The sequence below is a fragment of the Engraulis encrasicolus genome, chromosome 3 (assembly GCF_034702125.1).
Source record: "Engraulis encrasicolus isolate BLACKSEA-1 chromosome 3, IST_EnEncr_1.0, whole genome shotgun sequence".
Classification (NCBI taxonomy): Eukaryota; Metazoa; Chordata; class Actinopteri; order Clupeiformes; family Engraulidae; genus Engraulis; species Engraulis encrasicolus.
Genome location: NC_085859.1, coordinates 13394535 through 13412288, shown reverse-complemented (window position 1 = coordinate 13412288; position 17754 = coordinate 13394535). Strand labels below are relative to the sequence as shown.

General features: G+C 39.6%; 1 protein-coding gene across 1 annotated transcript; it reads left to right on the top strand.

The window, feature by feature from the left end:
* Positions 1-2136: 2136 nt before the first annotated feature.
* Positions 2137-17103, top strand: LOC134445738 (GRAM domain-containing protein 2B). The gene is made up of 14 exons (XM_063194791.1): positions 2137-2415; positions 4648-4767; positions 5023-5110; positions 5210-5279; positions 6020-6123; positions 6383-6478; positions 8042-8113; positions 8669-8746; positions 9608-9683; positions 13813-13923; positions 14606-14681; positions 15751-15855; positions 16091-16169; positions 16406-17103. The coding sequence occupies exons 1-14, from the start codon at positions 2297-2299 to the stop codon at positions 16457-16459; spliced, it is 1248 nt and encodes a 415-aa protein (XP_063050861.1). The 5' UTR covers positions 2137-2296; the 3' UTR covers positions 16460-17103.
* Positions 17104-17754: the final 651 nt, after the last annotated feature.

The window sequence follows — 17754 nt, the reverse complement described above, 5'->3', positions numbered from 1 at the left end:
AGTCGCACGCACCCCGTTAAAACTGAGGCTGGCCAGCGCATCACCTTGCTTTTCCTTTCTCGTCCTCGCGGTATCCCTCTCCCTTTTCAAAGTCCTGCCGTGGGCTTTGCTACCTCTTTTCTCCTCTTTGCCTTTGGCGCAAGAAATGGTTACATCACTTGTGTTCAGCTTAGCGAGCTTCTCCTGCTCCACTGCCGAATTCATCTCCATTGCCTCAGTGAGGCGTCCTTGACTCTCCTGTCTTTTACCAATGCATACTTCAGGAATTCCATATGCCGTATCAAGCGATACAATCTTATCCTTCGCGTTTGGAAAATTGGCCCTTTTCACTTTTATTTTTTTCGACGGTTCCTTGCAAGGTGCGTTTCCTCGGGCGACAGGAGCGGGCGGCTGTGCGGATTGATTCGTAAGGCCGTCCAATACAGTGCTGGCACAACTGAAGGCTATATCCTCGCACCGTTTTACGCTGCTTTTTATGCTCAAAACTCGATTCATCTCCAATTTACGCCGATCTTTCTCCAGATCCTCGTCTAAATTAATAATGAGATTGCCCAGGCCGATTTCCCAGTCATCCCCGCTGTCGTCTCCTTCCACTCCGTTTGCCTTAATACTCTCGTCAACTGATGAAATGACTGACATTCTCGAGATAGGATTTCTGACAGAAAAACGGGGATGAATCCCAAATCGAGTGGGAGGGCGAGAATTAACGAGCTCGAAATTGCACCTGCCAAGTGGCACACTGTTTTCGGCAATTTGCTGTGTGATTACTGTTAACATGTCGTTACCTAATAGAAAAAATGGGACAATCTTAATTGGTTTATTGTTCAGTAGCCTATGCTATATTCTACAATTTATCGGCTGAAGTCTATTCATCTGTTCCATACCTTTTATAGCCTACGCATACTACAACCTACAATGGTTTGTTTAACATCTGAAGCTCCTATTGCCTACCTTCTACTATCTCTGATTAGGCTATTCTAGACATAGGCCTAGTGAAACTTTTTTCTTTTTTTTGCTTGAGGGGAAAAACATAAACTCTAAGTTTCGATTTGTTTGGTAGGCTTATTCATGCATTTTTACTAAAACAATATGTGCATACATGCCTATGTACCTTGAATGACTGCCAAAATGACTGCCACACAGTTGTCCTTTTCCATCCCCTCTGGGTAATAATGCGTTGTCTCCTTTGTCATCCCCTTATAGTGAAGTGAAGTGAAAGTGAAAAAGGCCACCTAGGCAACTCCCATTGTCATTGTGACACAGCACTCCACTGCACACAAGTGTTCACTGCACACTGCACACAACGAAATTGCATTTATGCCTTAACCGTGCAAGGGGGTAGCCCCCAATGGCATCCCAAGGGCAGTGCTCAGGGTACCTCAGTCATGGAGGAGGAATGGGGAAAGCACTGGTTAATTACTCCCCCCCACCAACCTGTCGGGTCGGAACAGTGAAATAATCGGTATAGGCCTATTGCACAGTTTACAAAAAACACCCATGGGTTTGCAAAAAACCCACCCATGGGACTGTACTTTGTAAAGATAAGTAATTACACTGTATTACCAAAACTATTAGCTAACCTGCCTTGACTCACATATGAACTGAACTGCCATCCCATCCCCAACCCATACGGTTCAATATGATACACCTTTTGCAGCTATTACAGCTTCAACTCATCTGGGGTGGATTTCTCGAAACCATAGTTGTTAACCACGTTAGCTGCTTTGTTGTTTGCAATGCAATTTATCATTGGCAACTACCCAAGTTATTAACTGGCTAACAACTACGCTTTCGAGAAACGCACCCCTTGGCTATCCACAGGGTTGAAGAGTGTGTTTAGGAATACTGGACCATTAAAATGGCTAGTAGATGTTAATCTTACCAGCCAAACAAACACTCACTAAGGGTTAAAGTGGCTATAGCAAAAGTTAGTCTTTTCTACCAGCCAAACTGAAATTTCACCTGGTGTGAATTTAGAGCCATGTTCCTATATAAACTCGTCTGGGCCATAAATGACCCTACTTGGCCATATTAGTTGCTAAAACAGCCCGGTCTCCTGAGGGTTGAGGGTGAAAGGTAAATGAGTGACTAACGCTGGCGCAGTGCTGGGATGTGCCTTCACTCCCTGTGTCATGAGGACACATACTTGGATTCATAAATGTCCAATAGCACCTGGCCATAACCTTGAAGTCTCTGAAGCTGCATGACGTCCTGCAGGCATGGCTGAAGTCTCCTTTAACAGTCTCCTTTGAGTCCTCTACAGCTGACCAGTTAGTCTCCTTTGACATCTTCCCTCATGGAGAGGCACCTTACGTCTGAAGACTGTGCTCTTTCTTCCAACCATCGCAGAAACTTCTCCCCACCAAGGCCTGCATGCTCCACCTGTAAGGTGCAGGCTGCTTCAAGCAACGTGCGGTAAGCTTGACCCCACTGACCTGCTACAGATCTGGCCATCATTTTGAAATCAAAGTGTAATGCGCTGACAAACAGCAACGTGCATGCAATTAAACTTTTAGGCAATCTGTAGGCAATGTGCTCCTGGACTAGTTTTGCAACATGGTATGTGCAATGATTTTTCTACAGTCTTAGATCAGCTCAAAACTGTTGAAAAGTTATGTGTAAATGCTTAGTAAAAGTGGGTGAGATCAAGGCAATGTATTTCCTGCATATTACTTATGCAGTACATTGTCCTTCAAGGAGTTAAGAATATAACAATATAAGAAACAGTGCAAGTTAAACTGATTAAAAAAACTGCCACAATGGTTTGTGTTTTCAAGAAGCAACTCTGTTTACAGAATGGCATTATTTAAAAGCATGGTCAGCATAATCTGCACAAAGCTTAAAAAAAGGGTTGTGTTCCTCAGTCAACTAACTAGTGCTAACAGGTACAGTCTGTGTTTGTTTTGCAAATGCACTTTAGGGGACTTTGTAACCAGTTGGGTAAACAAGCAGAGTAATTATTTACTTTGACAATAAGGTCATGTCCTATAAATATCTGCTCAATTATAATCCAAAAAGATAAACGTTCTACAATCCTTGACTTGAACCTTCTTTATTAATATCTACAAGCCATTGTTCATGACATCTAAAAATGCTGCATATTAAGAAACACATTAGCTTAATAATGATAACATTATGCAGCCTTCATTTTTAGCTGCTCAGTATTTCTTTACAAGGTCAAAATCTGAAGCGAAATGCTCAGTCGTGGCTTAGTCAGCTGGGCACTGGACTGCTACGCGGGCGACCTGGGTTCGATTCCCGACCCGGGTCATTCCCCGATCCTCTCCTGTTTCTCCCTCCCACTCATTTCCTGTCCCACTCTTCACTGTCCTGTCTAAATAAAGTTGAAAAAAACCAAAAATATATATTTCCAAAAAAAACCAAAGCCAAAGTGGTAAACAAGTCCATGAGATGAAGGCGTTAAACTGGAGGCAATGACAGTATAAAACTTTTCTTACTGTACCTGAGACCATGAATAGACAGGTGCAGCAGACAGAGCACGAGCAGGAGGATGCAAAGAGTTGGCCTACCTGTGTGTGCATGCATACAAAGCAGTAGCTCCATGACTGAACAGTAAAAAGACAATACTCTCTGCACATCAGGCTTGTACGAAATTCCGAATCGAAAGAATTTCAATTCAAAGTAATGCCATAATATGAACACTAGGTGGTGGTGTTGTATGTACTTTCAATGGATGGTGTAGATTAAAATTCAAAGAAATTGAAGGTAATGGCACCACCTAGTGTTCGTATTATGGCATTATTTTGAATTTAAATTCTTTCCATTCGGAATTTCGTACAAGCCTGCTGCACCTATGATGTGGTTTTTGTTTTAGTGCACAACCTTAAGTCAATTGTTGACTGTTCCATTAACCTGTCATGGCATGTCACCTGTCATGTCAAAGTATTGTGTAGATATCAATATTGTATTAATATTAAGAAAACTTACTTACAAAAAATACTTACCTGTACATGTATCTCTATTTGCTTAGTCTTACCATGCATGCACACTGGAAGTAGCCTAACTGACTTTGAATAGAAGTGCTGGTGACAAAAGTGACAAAAAGCATTTTGGGTACGAGCAGCGATTTGAGTGATATCAACAATAGTTTGTAGATGAACTTCATCGAATATTACGGTAATAAGCTATGACGCGGTCAGCAACAGCCGCAGCAGCCGATCAGAATGTCGCAATGCTTGCATTCTGCTTGTAACCCTCCTCTTTTGCATTTTTTGTCGCGTGTGTCATTGCTGCTCTGAGTGACGGGTTCCCAGCTTCATGTAACTTTTGTCATGTTTGGTGTGTTCATGGGGTTATTTTTGTTGTGGCCTAATACCACAGCATTGTCTTCTATGTCTCTTCTTACAATATAATAATTGTTAGTATTACTATTATTAATTGTTCTATTATTATTATAATAATTATTAGTCCACATTTCTATATTTACAAATGTCATCATTTTGTCTATGAATCACTAATGAACGTTGGGAGGACGAAACAATTTACAGAACATATACAGAGTGTAATAGAATAATGTGATTTTTAAAAAATATATAAGATTGTGGTAGGAAACAGTGGCAATAATGTGCAAAAATCCATTTTACAAGCGAAACTCTAATTCTTTGAGATGTGGATCCCATTTTCCAGCTCTGACACTGAGCATGGGGGAGAGGAGAGGCAGAGCAGGGCAGCCCCAAATGGTAGGATGGCATTCTCAGATCCGCAGTCAGAGTCACTGAGGAGAAAGCGCAAACCAGTGCTTGTCAGGTACAAGACTTCCACACTGGCTTGTGTGTGTGTGTGTGTGTGTGTGTGTGTGTGTGTGTGTGTGTGTGTGTGTGTGTGTGTGTGTGTGTGTGCGTGTGCGTGTGATAGAGAGAGAGAGAGAGAGAGAGAGAGAGAGAGAGAGTGCTGTTGCTTGAATGAAATTGGAATGTTATCAAGCATATTTTAATCTGAACAACTTATGTTTAAGTGATATGTTAACTGTTAATAAAACATAGCTTGCTATGACCCCAACAGGTCAAAAACATTTGATCCTTCTCTGTTGTCACAAGTTCAAAGTGACCCAGAGTCAAAACCAGAGGTCAAGAAATCTCAACCTAATCAGGTTTGTGTTGACTTTAGATCATAATATTATTATTTTCCGAAATTTTGTTAATGATGTTTGAAATAAATAATTGCCATGATATTTTTTGGCCAATTTCAGCTTTCAAAAACAAACTTGCAGTATCACAAGCTTTTCAAAGAGATCAGTAATGATGAACCATTGAAGCAAAGTAAGATGCTGTTCTGTTTTTTTTCTTATCGCAATTACACTTTTAACTCCTCTTTAACTCCTCTTTCTTTCTTTCTTTCTTTCTTTCTTTCTTTCTTTCTTTCTTTCTTTCTTTCTTTCTTTCTTTCTTATTTCTTTCTTAAAGGGACACTGTGTGAGATTTTTAGTTGTTTTTTTCCAGAATTCATGCTGCCCATTCACTAATGTTGCTTTTTTCATGAATACTTACCATCACCATCACATTCTAAGTATTCATTATGACTGGAAAAATTGCACTTTTCATACATGAAAAGGGGGATCTTCTCCATGGTCCGCCATTTTGAATTTCCAAAAATAGCCATTTTTAGTTGCAAAAATGACTGTACTTGGGCCATACTAGAAAATGTTAGTTTATCACTTAGTACACTTTCATGAAAAGATCAAATTTGGCAACAGGCAGCCCAGTTTCAATGAGCAGCATAGTTGCAGTACCTTTTTTGACCATTTCCTGCACAGTGTACCTTTAATTTCTCTTTCTTTCTTTCTTTCTTTCTTTCTTTCTTTCTTTCTTTCTTTCTTTCTTTCTTTCTTTCTTTCTTTCTTTCTTTCTTTCTTCTTAATTTCTAATTTCAGTAAGTATTCTGTTAACAACTTTGTGTGTCATAAGCATGAAGCACGAATACCGTAGACACAAACCTTTTGCCATTTGTGTGGTCAATTAATGTTAAGTGTGTACTTCCTAATGTGTCTATGCATCTTCAGGTTACACCTGCGCTCTACAGAAAGACATCCTGTACCAGGGGAGACTGTTTGTCTCTGATAACTGGATATGTTTTCATTCCAAAGTCTTTGGCAAAGATACTAAGGTATGTGGATACTCACTAAACCCCACACAGCAGCAGATAGTGAAAACTAACCACAGATGTATTATAAGGTTATACAGTAGGCCTACATGTTTTACAATAGTCAGTGTAATAGACTGAGATATGCAGTTACTGAAGTACATATGACACCACTGACCCTGTTAGAAAATCTAGCACACATACACTATCTTTGTGTTGGACTGTATATAGACATTGTTGATACCCTTCTGATTCTATTTCATTTATCCATCACTTGTTCCAGATTGTGATCTCGGTGCTTTCTGTAGCTGTCATTAAGAAAACCAAAACTGCCATATTAGTGCCAAACGCACTGGTGATTGCTACATCAAATGAACGGGTAGGTGAAATACCAAGTAACATTTTTATTACTTTGCATGTTAAAAACATTCTGTTCACAGTGAGGTGATGTACTGTATACACAGATGTGCACTGGTCATTTGCTCCACCACCCATTTTTTTTCTACTGGTAAAGAACCAAACCTTAACCCTGACCTTAACCATGAGGCCATATAGGTGTTTCAAGAAGGAGGCCGCACCATGCATAGTAGTGTTTTCTATTGCACAGACGCGTTTCGGCACACTGAAGAAGGCACACGCTGAAACGCGTCTGTGCAATAAAAAACACTACTATGCAAGGTGCGGCCTCCTTCTTGAAACATTGAATTTCAAATTTGGGCCAGCACCCTCAGAGATTTAAATAATTAAGAGTGACGCCTGCTCCAGAAAATTGCCACATAGCTGTTCCCAACATCCCAAGGTCATCAGACTTAACTGTTGATGACAGATGAGCTTACAGTACTCATGGAGCTGTTTTGTGAGCTTCGTCACCAACATATTTCTCAACTATATGGGTATCCTATGACTTGTTCCGTGTCTCATATTTTGCACTTGTGTGCACTGAAGATTAGTGCATAGTGCACACAAGTGCACTGAGGTCTTTACTGCATAGTGTCGTGGAAAAAATTGGGCACTATGTACTGTCCCCTCACTGGAAGTGATGGGCGAGCATAGCATTAGCTCACCGAAATATCGGTTGTACTGTTTACATTGCACAGCGTCTTGTGCTTGTATTTTTCCTGCACCCCAAACGGCAACTATCTTACAAGACTTGGCCTGGCAAGAGAAGGTTGGTGTCTCGGCGACATAATATACAGAATTTAGAGACTCTTGATCGAACTCTTCTACTGAACTGCACGCCACGTTTCCTCCATTTTGCTAACAACATGGCAGTCATAGTGCATGCTGTGTCCATTGTTCAAGCACTGTGTTTTTGACCGTTGTTAGGGCAGCACCCGGGCACTTTCAGTGCACTGCATTTACTGGAAATTTCAGCGTGAATGCCCTATGCACTGAAACATAGTACCCGAAGTGCACAAGTGCGCAATGAGACACGGAATTGGACTTGCCTTCTCTTGGATTTGATTTGGATTTCAGTGGTAGAGGGCGCAACTGTGTGTGTTATGAGGCTAAAAACAAGTTCATGAATCAAAAAAAACCTTTATCCCCACGCACATTACTTTGCCTGGTTGACTTATTTTTGATAGATTATGAATGCTCTGGACAAGACTATGAATGTACAGTACAGTAGATATGAATAGTTCAGATGCAAACCCCAATAAGTGCCATTTCAGAAAATAATATTAATTCATTTTTATTTAATACAAAGCTATCAAAATGGCACATTTATTTATTTATGTAATATAACTATTTATATGTTTTATCAAGTACATGAATGTAAACCAAACCAACAACGGTGTTCTCTGAAAATATAGATGTGCAGGTCTTCAGAAATGGAGTTAGGGGATTTTGCATCTTAACTCTTCATATTCTATTACTGTCTATTACTATATTTTATATCATGATTTATGTTGCACTAATGCTTTGTGGTTATTTTTTGCAGTATGTGTTTTGTTCATTTTTGTCTCGAGATACCACATATAAGTGTCTGATGTCTGTATGCTACCATTTGGAGGTAAGAGGTTGGTTTTTAAAGCGGAAATTGTTACAAAATAATAATAATAATGTATCTAGTGTCATACAATAGTGTACCGTAGACACAGCCAGTATAAAATTCTCACCAGAAAAGAAGAAAAAAGATAATGTATCTGCAGGTCATATGAAACTGTTAAAGGGTATGCCACTATTTTGGGGCTTAATACAGTTAAAATCATTGGCTGGGGTTTATAAAGGTGGTAAAGTGTCTTATTTTTCATGTTAAGCATTGTCTTGCTGTAAGACAAGTTATAAGAGGGAGTATGTAGCTAAGCTAGTGAAAGTCAATGGATCACTGTAGCATGTAGCATGCTACACGGATGCATTGACTTTCACTAGCTTAGCGACATGCTCCCTCTTTTAACTTGTCTTAAAGCAAGACAATGCTTAACATGAAAAATAAGACACTTTACCACCTTTATAAACCCTGGCCAATGATTTTAACTGTATTAAGCCCCAAAATAGTGGCATACCCCTTTAAGACACACAGTGCTCCTACAACAGGCTAACATCTTGCTATGTGTTTGCTCTATAGGAAAAGACAGGGCTCTGCCCCATGACACCTCCACCAGAGTGCCGTTTTCAAGTGGACCACTCGGCTACTCTGCCCCTGGTATGGGGTATCGTTCACTTGTATTTTGTTTGTAAGAAATGGGATCCCAAACAGTGTTTAGAATGAGAGTCAATGGACTGTAGCCTCTTGGTGCAGCTGGGCCCACTGGCAGGCCTGTTCAAGACTCAATTACATCAAAACCGCATTGCTATACATTAGTGTGACCAGATTTTTGTAGTCTGAAACCAGGACACTTAATGCGTGACTGAAGGACAATATTTGGCGGGCGGGTCTGGGGGTCCTCCCCCAGAACATTTTGTATTTTTTTAGATGCAATTTCCTGGATTCTGATAAATTTTAGGTGGGAGGAGTGACAAATCGCAACTGACTCCTTCAGACTTTCTATACAAGCGCTGGCTGCCATTAATTGTGGGCCACAGTGTGGCAGGTAAACATGTCATCTTTTCCATATATTTACCCTGATAGACATGGCGCAATGTAGTGGGTGGCCAAAACCGGGACATATTTGTGTCCCGAGAGGGTTTGCTTGGGACCTGGGACACACAACTCCAAACCGGGACTGTCCCGGTCAAACCGGGACGTCTGGTCACCCTACTATACATACAGTCTAAACCCCTTTGCACAGAGGCTATGCTATAACATGTCACCAAATTTCCAATGAACAAGTCTTAATCTTTTCCTGAAGGTTCTCTGTAATGCCATTGCAATGTTGTTATGATGTTTAGCGATGAGTTAACATGTTAGCAATGAGTTTTTAATGCACCAATTTTTATCTCACACCGAATTTTCCCTTTTAATGTTTTTGTCATTATCTGTATTGTGTGTAGTTTATTTACCTGTGCTTTGGCTTTTGCCTGTTGGCACGATTTCTGCACTAACTTCTCTAATTTTGACGGCCAGGTGAGGAAGAGAAGACAGGTGATGGAGGACAGCAGCAGCTCTGACTCCCAGTCTCCAGACATTGAGAAGATCACAGGTGTGTTACATGCATAGAATCGTCACATAATATTATACATATTTGATTAGAACTTGGTTCTCAATATGATGTCACAAATATCATCCCTCGGGAACACAATGCTCTATTCTGTAAAATTCTAGAATGACTGCAAAAAAATCCTTATCAGAGATATGCCAATGTAATAGGTTGCTATGGGCAGGTTCCAGTCTGCCTAAAGGGCCGCGTCATAATACTCCTACAATTAATAGAACAGTCTGCCTGACTCAAACTACACGACTATCGGCCCGATTCTCGGCTGAAAACCCCCCTCGTGACAGTCGCTGGAACGTTACCCCCCAGGACCATCGCAAGCGATTGTCGGGCAAGATTTCCTCGTCGCGGCCGACGTTCTAAGATAGAACTTTGGCAGCTCAAAGGGTTGCCGATCACAAATCTCAGAAATCAAACAGTGTTTGATATTTGCGACTGGAAATAGAACGTCGGGCATTGTCTCGGTGGTTGCGAGCAGGGATAAGAGTGACAGTTGCGATTCTCTTCTAGTGTGCGGTGCACCCTGACGTCAAAATCGGACACACTACTGGGAGTGGTGTAGTTTGAGCCTGGCTTAAAGGGGGATTTCCCCCCCTCCCCCTTGTAATTAGCCTGGTTCCTACCAGACCCCTGTAGTATGAACTCTGAACCCCCCTGGTGGCGCTCAAGACACACAGAGGTCTGGGAGCATGTAGCAGGATTCCATGTCAGGACTCAAAAAATAATGCAGAGCATTTATTGCCTCAATGTCAATGGCAGCTCGTATTGACAAGTCACACGACAGAAAATGTTTTTGAAGGAATTTGTTGATATTGAACCAATAAATGCTGCGATTATTTTTTTGACTGTAGAAAGGGAATTCTGCTACAAGCTCCCAGAGCTAGTAGTGGAGCTCATGAAGCTGCGCAGACCTACAGGTCGGCAAGAGCCAGGCAACCTTGCAATAGTAGAACCCGGAAACAATAGGCGGTAACACTTCCAAATAAGGGGCCATAATTAACAGCAAAGTAGCTATAACCTAATACTTTAGTAAGGGTTAATAAGCATTACTTAACGTCACATTAGACACATATTAATTGTTATTAATGCATATGTCAAACATTAGCAAGCAGTTACTTAACTATTAGATAACTATCACCTTGTGTTACAAGTTCATAGCATAAAAAATATTGAACTAATAGATAAGTAAGGGTACAGTAAGAAGTAGTAAGAAGCTATTAGGTCATACTTAACTAAGGACCAAAATTAACACTTACTTAATACAAAAGTAAGGCATAACTAATGAATAAATAATACCGAAATATTGTCTGTAGATTGAGTACCCATCATGCACTGCACTTCTTGCTAATATTTTCAGACATTAACTTAATTTTCACAAAGGAATGGTTTAGTTTCGCTTCAAAACTATTAGTCTTCATAATGTTCTGCATTTATTGTAGGGTTTTTACTATTAAAACTAACAAGTGGTATATGAACAAATTACATCTCATCACCCCACCATCATTGAGAGGTGTACGTCCAATCCTTGCTATATAATGGCTCCTGTTGCCATTATTACAGTGATTTGAACGAATGAACGCTAGACGTCACAGTAGACTAATTACTTAACTATTAGATATGCGCAGCCAACTCTATTATAAGGGTCCCAAACACCAATATCTATGGATTAATTAACCATTAGTTATCCGCAGCCAACTCTAATATAAGGGTCCCAAACACCAATATCTATCCATTAATTAACCATTAGTTATCCTCAGCCAACTCTATTATAATGGTCCCAACTCCCAATATGTATGTATTATTTATCCATTAGTTATGCCATACTTTTGTATTAAGTAAGTATTAATTTTGGTCCTTAGTTAAGTATGACCTGATAGCTACTTAACTATTAACTGTGCCCTTACTTATCTATTAGTTAAATAATAAAATGCTATTGTTATCTAATAGTTAAGTAACTGCTTACTAATGCTCAACATATGCATTAATAACAATTAATGTGTGTCTAATATGGTGTTAAGTAATGCTTATTAACCCTTACTTAAGTATTAGGTGATAGCTACTTTACTGTTAATTATGGCCCCTTATTTGGAAATGTTACCCATAATAGGCTAATGGAATCTCTCTCTCTCTACCCTCTCTGTCCTTATTTTAGGGTTCAGGAAGTAGGCCCCAAAACCTCTAGCCTAGACTTTCCAGTCTCTCAATTATCATTTCCCAACATGTTACGTTAGGTTAGGTTTGGTCTTCTAGGCCGAGATTACAAAATTGATTTCCAACATTCAACGAACAGGGGAGAGACAAGGCCCGGGAGAAGGTGAACTACTGGTTGCATTACTGATTACATGTTACTGTCTTACTACAATATTACTATATAGGCTATTTAAAATGTAAGGCATTACACTACATTTGCATTATAGTGTAAATCAAACTCATGAGTCATGACTCACCTCCCATCCAGGAGGTGTTTTTAGCAGCATGCAGAGTAAAAACTACCAGGTTCAGGAATAGCTTCTTTCTGACCCATCACACTGAATACCACTAAAATCCGGGTCATTGTAATGCATTGTAACGCAAGTTATTTAGAATTGTAACTAAGTAAATATTACCGATTTTTGCACTGTAATGCCTTACATTACTGCATTACAGCAAAAAAGTAATGCATTACAATTACTTACTTTTGTAATGCATTACTGCCCAACACTGACAATGACTCATTACATATGTACAACGTGTTTGGGTGAAATCAGTTGCAAACCGTTCCAGTTCAAATAGCCTACTGTAGGACCCAATTAACAATAATACATCCCAGCCCAAAAAGTACTGTATGTATCTGTATATCAGCCCATTATGTTGCCCATTACATCTGATGACCTATCCATCCAGGACTTGTAGGTACTCACAACTTCACATCACATGACAGAACCACTGGCATTTGAGGCAAATCTGCTAACAAGTGACCTAAAGGGTTGGCTGTTAAAGTACAGACAGGAAGATCCAATTGCAGTTCAGATATTTTATTTTTTATTTTCTTCACACAGGAATCCAACGAAAGAATTGAAGTCCAAAAACAGTCAACAAAAAAGGGGTAAACACTCAGAAGATTCAATGGGCATGAAAAAGGCAAAAATGAAAAACCCCAGTATCGGTAGTCAAAGTCTTCAAGAAAAACTCAAAAGTTGCATAAGCACTTGTCCATGTAAAATTGAAAAAAAAACTCAGTCACAAAAATCTCCAGACAAAAAACTCAAAAAGGATGCAAGAGAAAAGGTCCAGGCAGTTCAAAATAGTCATAACAAAGATCTTCACCAAAAATTTCAAATAAAAGCTAAAACAAGGAGCATGGCAAAAACTCAAAATTCTCAGGGATAGAGCACTTACGAATTGGCGCGCACACTCGGGAAAGGACAGAACAGTCTGACACATGGCAAAGGGTGAGCAGGGCTTAAGTAGGGGGAAATGAACAAACAAGGAAGGTGATGCCAATAAGGGGCAGGTGGCAAACAATTAAACAATCATGAGGGGAAACAAAAACAAAAGCACATGGGCAATGCAGTACGCAAAGAGGTCACTAGAGGGCAGGCGCAAATGTAAACAAAAGGTGACAGGTGGAGACAGACTGTGACCAAAAATACTGGATAAGAGAAAGATTACGCAAACCACGCCCACTCAATGCAAAACCGTGTGCTCAAGTTGGGTCTCCTAAGGGGGCGTTGTCCCCTCCTTCTTCTTCTATTTTTGAGGTGTTTGCTCAAGACGTGCGCTACCGCCATCTACAGCGCTAAGGGGACTTGATTTATTCTCAACCTCAGGACTCCGAAGGTCTCCTAACCGAAGGTCTCCTAAAGGGGCGTTCACCCGACATAAAGTGGATACCGGAAAAGAAACAAAATGACGCTTCTTGGTTAGATCCAGTTTCTTTGCTGTGACATTGGCACTAGTTCAGTTGCTAGCATCTGTATGAAGCTTTGGTAGTGTTCTACTTTCAAACTCTGCTGTTTGACATGTGTTGCCTCTTTGCTTAGGTGTTTATAACACTTATTGTTATACAGTACACACTTCTCAATGTTAACCAACCTTTAATCTCACAGTGCCTCATTGTTTCTATTTTTCTTTTCAGCATACTCACACCATCCCCAGACATTCTTGAAAGTTACCAACTCAGCACAGGTGTCTGTTGCCCCTGAAATCGTCCTTCAACATACACCTGAGACGAGGAACTCACTACCTTGTACTACCTATACTTTTCCCCTTGATTTTCCTGCACTAACCACAACTCAGCAGTGTTAATTTTGTCAGCTTTTTTTTTAATTTAGTCGTAGTCTTAGTCACAATGACGAAAATCAATTTTAGTCTTGGTCATATTTTAGTCATTGCCTTCCCAATTTAGTCTTAGTCTTTGTCTAAATGACGAAAATCAATCTTAGTCTTAGTCGATTTTAAGTCATTTTAGTCAACACTGTACGTAATAGAACTTCTCCACACACTGCTTCTCTTTTTAACATATATCATTGACTGTACAGAATAAACCCTCTCCGCACACTGATTCTCTTTTCAACATATATCACACTGTGCAGAATGAAACCTCTTCACACACTGGTCACACACTGGTTCTCTTTTTCTCTATTTTATTTAACACCAGTGTTAATTTAGTCAGTTTTAAAAAATGTAGTCTTAGTCTTAGTCACAATGACGAAAATCAATTTTAGTCTCAGTCATATTTTAGTCATTGCCTTCCCAATTTAGTCTTTGTCTAAATGACGAAAATCAGAAAAGGGCTTTGACGAAATAATTTTAGTCATAGTCATGGTTGACAAAATTAACACTGCAACTCAGTCAATTACATGAATGTGTTAACTGGTATGATCTCAAAGAGAGGAAAATTTCAGAGTAAGCCATTTGTTTTGTTGCAGGTGTGGCTGAAACAGAAGAGATCAAGTTCCTAAGGACCTTCTCCCTTAGCACCCTCCTTATGTGCTATCTGTTCGTGTGAGTTTTTAAACCCCAAAATGGCAAGACAATCTGTACATTTAATAAGACACAAATTTATATACACAGTACATATGCATTTTCTTTATTTTCATGACTACTTGCATTGAATGGCAAGAGTGTGCAAAGCAATAATCAGAGCAATGTTGCTATTTTAAAGAAATTAGAATATAAAACGTCTTTATTTCACATTTTTGTTCAGGACACAACTCTGCATGTGTTCATGCATAGTTTTGATACCTTCAGTGAGAATCTCCAATGTAGTTAAATAGTGTAGTAGTAATGTAGTTAATAGTCATGAAAATAAAGAAAACGGATAGAATGAGAAGGCGTGTATCCAAACTTTTGGCCTGTACTATACTGCCCTACAAAACAAGAACGCAGTAACTCAGATTCTGGCAAACTGAGAAAAAAGGCTTCAAAGTTTCCTATATGGCGTGACAACTGTGTTGTCGGTAAAGAAGTGGTGACACTTCCTGGTAATACTTTTTTAGGATAGAAATTAAATGCACTCAAAAAACCCCGAAAAAAACAACATTTGTGTGTCTTTTTGACACAAAAAACAGAGTTACTGCGTTCTTGGCTAGTATTACTGCCACAAAATGGGGTTACTGCAGGAGTTACTGCGTTCTTGGCTAGTATTACTGTCTACTCCCAAACCATTCCCATTGGAAAGTGCAGCAGTAACTCACCGACTTACTGCGTTTTTGTTTTGCACGACGTAACCTTTAATCCAACACTGCAGTAACTTTTTTTGGGTCATTTTTGCACTTTCAAAATGATTTTTCTCAAAAACGGGACGGTGTTGGACCACCATTTTTTGACACAAGACAAATGAGGTAGTTTAAAGCCCATTTCCGATCTACATTTTTTTTATTTTTTACCATTTTTGAGTTACTGCGTTCTTGTTTTGCACGGCAGTATAGTATATAGTATACATAGGTTTCCCGTTTACAAACATTCCAGTCATTCCATGTTTCTTTGAAGGTGCCATGCAAGTTTTCACTGTTCATATACTACATTCTCATGTTACTGTGCCTTGTTGTCCTTTCCATTTCATCATGAACAGGGTAAGTGTTCTAGTCTTCTCCTCCTGCTACATGGCCTTCCGAATACTTTCTCTGGAGCAACGACTAATATCACTCAGTTCTATGACCAACCCCCCAGACAACAGGTAAAAACAAAGGATACATTATTATCAATTCTTTGATCTGTTCTGTTCTCTCATTGACACTTTTGATCATTAGTGTTACACTAAGTAACAGAAAAACATTAATTGGGGGTGTAGGGGGCATAGATATGCTGGAGCACACTCTCTAATGTGCATTTTCTTGTTATTATTTTAAAGGTCATTTTATTTGATTATGATTGATCATGTAACCGTTTTTTTTTTTTACTTTCTCTTTCAGCAATGAGGACAAACAGTACTCTGAGGATAATTCTGATGTGTACGCAATGATATCTATGAATCTTTTGAAACTGGAACAGGTGGGTTGGCAGGGCGAATAGGCTACAGTACATGTGTCAACAGTCCATTTGTCTGACAGCTCATTAATCCAATCTCTGAATCTAAGAGAGTTTCAAAACTCTGGTTTTAAAATGATCCCATTTAGGGACTATTGATTATTTATTTATTGTCAGGCTCATCGGAAGATGACTGTCTGCAGCAGTCAAATTTTGTGAGACCCCACCCTTTGTCTAACTGTTGACTTGCTCTTCAACAGCTCCAAAGGAACCTTCAAAGACTGCTGGAAAAGACCCAGGGAGGTTTTAGCTGACATGACATGACATGACAAACACATCCATGCTTGGACTGCACAGTGTTCTCCCATTATATTCAGGTCGGCCAGAATAGTGCTGCTGGCTGATTCCACACCAGTTCAGAACCAAAGTGCTTAAAGGGACACTGTGTGAGATTTTTAGTTGTTTGTTTCCAGAATTCATGCTGCCCATTCACTAATGTTACCTTTTTCATGAATACTTACCACCACCATCAAATTCTAAGTATTCATTATGACTGGAAAATTTGCACTGTTCATACATGAAAAGGGGGATCTTCTCCATGGTCCGCCATTTTGAATTTCCAAAAATGACTCTACTTGGACCATGCGAGAAAATATCTGTTAATTACTTAGTAAACTTTCATGTAAAGATCAAATTTGGCAATAGGCAGCCCAGTTTCAATGAGCAGCACAGTTGCAGTAGGTAGCCTACCTTTTTTGACCATATTCTGCACAGTGTCCCTTTAACAGTAAGCAGCTCAGCCCTGCCGTGTCCTAATGATAGGGCACTACTGCGCCAGTGACCCGGGTTCGGTCATTTGCAGATCCTTCCCAGTCTTTCTCTCCCCATTTGTTTCCTGACTATCCTCCACTGTCCTGTCAAAAATAAAGGCATAAAGCCCTAAAACATATAACAGTGAGCAGCTCGCGTGTGACTGCTTGTTACCCAGATAAACCTGTTGATGTCTGCATTGTCATCACAGTTTGAAGAGGGGAAGAAAGTTTTAAAGTCAATATAGTCAGGAATCTGCAATGTTTTTTGGCAGTGTTCTACAAATGTATACTATAGTTGCATAATTTGTGGTATTATCCTTTGATATGTCAGAAGTCCTAATTTAACTAGGCTATAATGACATGATAGGTGTTGAAGGATGTATAACATAAACCAAGGGTTCCCAAACTTGACCATGGCAAGGCCCCCCACATACCGGTATATTCCAGCCTAGAGAGAAAATAGAATTCTGAAAATTTGAAATATCTGGCAATAATATTGCTGTCTCTGAAATAAATATGTTAGTTTTGTTTTACAGTCATTTTGACAACACTGACTTTACTAATGGGTGTCTACAGTACTGCTTTTGCCTCAATCTTGCTAATACATGCAATGTTGCTAATGAATCCACGCAGACCTTTGGTTAGGCCGACATACATTTTTTCACTGATTAAAACCTTACCTTGTTAACCAAATCTGATGCACAGTGCATTCATTCTTCATAGAGATTTTCTGAAAATGAATGAAAACGCACACACACACACACACACACACACACACACACACACACACACACACA